The sequence below is a fragment of the Octopus bimaculoides genome, chromosome 9 (genome assembly GCF_001194135.2).
Source record: "Octopus bimaculoides isolate UCB-OBI-ISO-001 chromosome 9, ASM119413v2, whole genome shotgun sequence".
In the NCBI taxonomy this organism is placed as follows: Eukaryota; Metazoa; Mollusca; class Cephalopoda; order Octopoda; family Octopodidae; genus Octopus; species Octopus bimaculoides.
Window position 1 is genome coordinate 42,504,485 of NC_068989.1, and position 6,635 is coordinate 42,511,119.

General features: G+C 35.6%; 1 protein-coding gene across 1 annotated transcript in view; it reads left to right on the forward strand.

The window, feature by feature from the left end:
• LOC106870303 (retinol dehydrogenase 13) overlaps window positions 1–6,041 on the forward strand; it is a 56,853-nt gene extending 50,812 nt beyond the window's left edge. Inside the window, exon 2 of the mRNA XM_014916328.2 lies at window positions 3,149–6,041. Within this exon, the coding sequence (XP_014771814.1) occupies window positions 3,149–4,490 (1,342 nt within the window). The 3' untranslated portion in view covers window positions 4,491–6,041. The remainder of the gene's footprint in view (window positions 1–3,148) is intronic.
• Window positions 6,042–6,635: the final 594 nt, after the last annotated feature.

Here is a 6,635-nt window from a genome sequence, read left to right on the forward strand (position 1 = left end):
TATTTCGCCTGTCGTTACGTTCTGAGTTCAAATTCCGCCGAGGTTGACTTGGCCTTTCATCCTTTCGGGGTCGATAAATTAAGTACCAGTGGAGTTCTGGGGTCGATGAATTCGACTTAACTCCTCCCTTAAAATTTTAGTTATTGTTCCTACAGTAGAAAGGATTTATAAATAACTTAGGCGGCGAGCTGGCAGAGTCATTAGCAGACTGGACAAAATGCTTAGCAGCCTTTCGTCCATTTTTATGTTCTGCGTTCAAGTTCCACCGAGGTTGAGCTTGCCTTTCATCTTTTTTTTGGGGGGGGGAGGTAGTCGATAAAATAATCGACTAGCCTCTCCTAACAAACTTCAGGCCATGTGTTAAGGTAGAAAGAATGATTATTATTACCATTCAATTACCGTTAATATTGCAGCTTTCAGTTTTTAAATAGTGTTTATCTCCTTCGTTTGTTTATTTGCCTCTTTCTACTCACCTAGTTTGTCATCACCATTGCCATCATTATTTATTTACTCACTTAATTATCTATTCACTAATTAATCTTGCAGTATAGAGTTCTTTTAGTTCTTACTTCCCACTTGTTCTATTTTTTCCCCTTTTCTTTCTTATTTTTTGGCTTTTACTCTTCGTTTTTTGTCTTTTTCATAATTTTATACTTTCTCAGTACCTTGAACATTTTTCAATATTTTTTCATTAGTTGTCTTTTCCAACATTTTCGATGTTTCTTTCATACTTTTATTGCGTTTTCTTTATTTCTTTAATATTCTTAACAATATTCCCAATTCTCTACTTCGTATTTTCCATCTTTAGTTGATGTTTTTCATTAGAGTTTATCTATCACTATCCCCAACAATTGCCATCAACTTACTTTTGAACCATCTTTGTAAATCAGAACCTCTCCCGCTAAGATTTCTTTTTCCTTCTATTGTTATATCATTTTATTTATTTATGTATTTATTTGTTTATTTATTTATCTATTTATCTATCTATCTATCTGTTTTAAGTGCACACCAATCAACTATTATTCCTTCCCCACTGGTTCTAAGTTCATTAATTTACTCATCTGCAATTTTTCCATTGGCATTTTTTTTTTACCATTCTAACACCCGCCCTCCATACTTCATTTTGCCTCTCAAAACACATCTTTCCATCCCCTCATTCTTCTTACTCCTTTCTCTCTTTTTTTCTGCTTCCACTCCCCCCCCCCCACATTTTCTGCTCGTTCTTCTTCCTTTCATTTCCTACTTCCTCTATCCTTTTCTGTTCTATCTTTTTATATTTCTCCTCTTCCTTCATTTCAACATCACCAAAATACCCTACAACAAGAGCTCTATATTTAATTGTACAAATTCCATCATCCCTTCGGTCTTATTTTGCCTGAACAGAATGAACAACCACAGGTGAAACTCAGATCAGCAAGTGACTGAACCCGATTAAAATAAAATGTTAATTTTTACTATGTTACTATGTACTCTTTTTTCTAACACTCAACACTAAACGGATTTATATACACGTATATGTGTGTATGTGTACATATACGTATTTTTATGTATATAGGATTTATTATTAAGAAACTAAAATCTATTTATAATTTACTCTGATTTAAGGTCAGTTACTTTAATCAGGCAAGATTGAATGAATATCTTATATTGACCGTACACCGTTTAAGTCGATTCTCATTTTCGAGAGTGACGGTTGATAGTCTGTACTGTGTCGTTGCGGATTGTGCTGTAACTGAATGGATTTTGCAACTGTTGAGTAGGTCAGGGCAAACCATTTTGATTTTCAGGTATCAGAATACCTTACATCGGTTTTGGTATGCAGACATTGATAGCTATGCATAATCCATGAGCTCTATGACTTATCAAAGAAATAGTTTTCAGTGTCAGCAAATATACAATATTTCAGATCTTCAGTTCAGCGATATCAATGGCTGTTTCAAATTCTAGAACTTTTCATTCAAGCTTAATTACCAATCTCCAACTTCAATAGAGTATGGAGCCGTTCTGTCCACAATACTTCAAGTTATCGTTTATTTTAGTTTCCAAATGAATTTGGACAATGAAGTGAATTTATATAAGTCCCTCTATCTGAGTGACTGTATGTGCTTGTTATATCTTTATCTAAAGATATTTACGGTGAACTCAATATAATCCTTATCGATACCATGAGTCAGTGTTAAGGTTGCTCTTCTTGTATCACAAACTTAGAGAGATACAATATTCTGAGTGAAAAAAATTGTTTTATTGTAAATACAAATGAATGTTTGGAGTACAGAAGGATGTTTGTGTGAATGTTCCTTAGATTATTGCGTAAAATTTCGCCCCCCACACACGCACACACAATAAATAAATAAATATATATACTTACTTCCGTTACACATAATATTTTTACTCAGGGACTTGTAGATCCGACACCGTTCGGTAATTGGTGCGCATTCAAAGTCAGTGAACTGTAATTTTACGAAACCGGTATGCCATTGAATCTCTTTAACAATTCACAATAATGACTTTTATTCCTAAGATATATATATTTATATACTATAGCGTCAGTCACACCAAAGCCTTGTGAGTGGATTTCGTACACGGAAATTGAAAGAAGACAGCCTCTATATGTGTATATTTATGTGTCTGTGCGAGTGTGTATCTGTGTTTGTACTCTCACTATCGCTTGACAACCGATGTTTGGCAAAACACTCCTATAGAATAAGTACTAAGCTTACAAAGGATAAATCCTGGGGTCTATTTTTTTTCAACTAAAAGCGGTGCTCCAGCACTGCCGCAGTCATATAACTGAAACAAGTAAAACAATAAAAAACTATGCCATTTTAATTCCGAGCAACGCCGGGTATCTCTGCTAGGACACACCCACCCACGCCCACACACCCACCCACACACATATATATAATTATATTTATATATATATATATATATATAGATAGATAGATAGATGCATACATATTGCGTATTCGTAGGAATTTAAGATAAAAACAGCAGAAAAAGACAAACTGTGTTTTCCCAACAATTTTTTAATGGTAAAATTTAATTCAATAATTTTATTGTTTCATTCAATAGTAAATAGCTATATATGTATAAAATTGTTCTTAAATATTTCTACGTCATAAAATTTTTTTTTTTTTCTATTTTCCAGGCTTGATATTCTCATCAATAATGCAGCGATTGGAGTAACTGATAATGAAAGGTCCAAACAAGGTTTCGACTTGACTTTCGCTACAAACTACCTCGGCCATTTTCTGTTGACTCATCTATTGCTCGATCTTATTAAAAAATCTGCACCTAGTCGCATTATAAATGTTAGTTCAAAAGTGCACGAGTTTGCTCCCTCACCGCTTGATTTCACCCTTCACCGAGAAGGCTCAGATATAAAATACAGCAAACTTGAAGGCTATGCTGTGAGTAAATTAGCTAATATTTACCATAGTAAATTCCTCTGTGATGAACTTACTGGGACGAAAGTCACCATTAACTCCATGCACCCGGGTTTTGTACAAACGAACATTATGAATAGGAATGTGAACGATATGTGTAAACGTTTGGTCAACATCATATGCGCCTACACATCTGCTTGGTTTGGTCGTTCACCAGAAGATGCAGCAAAAACTTTGGTTTATATGGCTGTCGAACCCGAATTGTCCGAAGTAACTGGAGAGTATTTCGAAAACGTTAGCATACAAACAAAAAGTTTGTCTAGGTCAGCTCATAACAAAGAGCAAGCGAGAAAGATGCGGGAAATTAGTTTCCTAGCTTGTAAAGACTATTTGGATTTACCTGAAGATATAGTCAAGATAGAAGAAGTAGGAGCTTTGCAGGAAGACAATATAAAAAAGGAAGAAGAAGGTACTCAAGAGGGATTTTCTGAAGCGAAAACTGAAACGAAAACAGATACAGAAAATAGTTGTTCGCATACACCTACAGCTCCATGTGAATCAACATTACCAACAAAAGCAGTAGAAGAAGAAGCACCAGCAGCAGCAGCAGCAGCAGCAGCAGCAGCAGCCACAGCGGTTGCAGCAACAACAGCAGCAGCAGCAGTGACGGAAGTTGACGCAGCATCAGCAGAAGTAGCAGAAACAATTAAAGCCGCAACAGCTGAATCAACGAACGTGTCAGCACCTGAAATACGTACCATTTCTGAGTTAGATTTACCCACTCCACCTTGTTCTTTCACACCTTCACTCGACGCCATCAATAATAAAAACTTAGTGGAGATTGAAGACCTTTCGTCTAACGTTTGTTCTTCAACGAATGAGAACAAAGAAACAGTACCGGAAGCGATTTACAAGCCACTGATTCTTCCAGAAATTACTGAGTCAAACGAACACTACCCACCAGCTGATGTCGATCCTAACTTGAATTGTGATCCAACAAACGCTTGTTCGGATCGTACGAGCAGCAGTCGCGAGGACTCTCCTTTAATTACGCTCGATGATGCTGAAAACTCGGATAACCTTCACGAGGAAGAGACGTTTTAAGTAAAAAAAAAACCTCAGTTGATTGTAATTAGATAACTTTTATAGAAACACTGGCCTCTCCACTCAATGCAACATGTTCCTTACACAACATATACATACACGCACACACTTATATTTATACATGTAAATATGCACACACTCACGCACACGTACACACACAAACGTATGTATATATGTATGTTTCAAAAGGTGCACTGGAAGGCGTGACATGTTACCAAATGTTTTGGGTAAGTTACCAAGTTCCACACTAACCCTTATTATTCCAGTTAAGCTTGTGTGCGAGATCAGCGCAAATATATATCTATACAAAAAACAAACAAATAGCATGACCTCTATGTTATGCTTTACGTAACGCACAAGTGTCCAGTAAGCCCACAACCGTTATAACACAATGCAGTTGACTTCATCAGCATTAAGCTTTCAGTGTTCGTTTTATATGTATATATATATATATATATATATATATATATATATATACACACATATAGATGCATGCATACATACATACATACATATAAATAATATACTCACAAGCATACTCATACACACATACATACATACATACATACATACATTGGTATCTGTTATCATTAGAGGCAGTGCATTGGCAGACCCTTATATCATTGGATAAAATGACTTGCGATTTTTCTTTGGGTTTTCAAATTTCTGCGTTCAATTACCGTCGAGATTAACTTTATCTCTCATCCGCCTGAAGTCCATAAAATAAGTACCAGTTACAGACTAGGGTTGATGTAATCGACTAATCCCGCCCCCACCAGGCTTTGTGCCTTTAGTAGAAAGGATTATTATTATTATTATTATTATCACTATTATTATCATTATTATTATTATTATTGTTCTGTTCTAATGTTTTGCAGCATCAGTCTGTAGTTAGTAGTTTTATTATATCCACGAAAAATAAATTCCTTTTCCACACATAAAAATAAGGTTTTTTCTTTCCACTCTAAACTATTTTCTGTCACTATTTTATCATATTACTGATTTAAACGCAAGTCTCCTTGATTCCATCGTCTTTTGCAATAAATTTTTGAAAGATGAATTTCATTTTCAGATAGAATAAAGCAATAGTTTTTGGAATGAAAAATGGAATAAAGATTTCTTCCATATGAATGAAGCTTCCTATTGATTGGGGGGGAAAAAAAACGAGAAATGGTAAATATTTATGATCGTATTTAGAATAATAGAGAAATATGAAAAGTATCCGGTTGCTAATCTCAATCGATATTGCATCCAAACTTTTACTCTGGTCTGCTGAGTGACAGAACTGCTTTCCCTACTCAAATCCTGCTATCCGTCGATTTTTACATTTATCCCACTAGATTGGATAAAATATGTGACAATTTTTTATTATATTTTTATTACATATTTTTTTTTGCGCATGTTAAAAATTCATATTGTGTTAGCACAAGAATAACACTTTTAAATTTTGAGATTCCCTGTTCACAAAATTGTTGTGGTATCGTACTTCGTAAGGAAGATTTTACATATTGTATCCTGTTAGCAATAAAATCATCTGTTCATGACCAATAATCTTCACTAGTTTTCATTAAATCTTCATTATTCAACCCACTTCTCTCAAATTAATCATCATGAGAAGTCACACCTTTGCTATATGTAGGGGAATATTGTATAACTAACGAGAAATGAGTTAAATTCTTCTCTAACTAGATAGCACTCCAATATATTTTCCACAGCAGACCCGAATTTTAACAAGGGTTCTGTCTTTAAACAACCCGTTCAATGATATAATGCTGTAGAATATATCAATTTGAATTTATATGCAATGTGAATGAAGCAGCGCGGAGGCGCAATGGCTCAGTGGTTAGGGCAGCGGACTCGCGGTCATAGGATCGCGGTTTCGATTCCCAGACCGGGCGTTGTGAGTGTTTATTGAGCGAAAACACCTAAAAAGCTCCACGGGGCTCTGGCAGGGGATGCTGGCGAACCCTGCTGTACTCTTCCACCACAACTTTCTTTCACTCTTACTTCCTGTTTCTGTTGTGCCTGTAATTCAAAGGATCAGCCTTGTCACACTGTGTCACGCTGAATCTCCCCGAGAACTACGTTAAGGGTACACGTGTCTGTGGAGTGCTCAGCCACTTTCACGTTAATTTCACTTGCAGG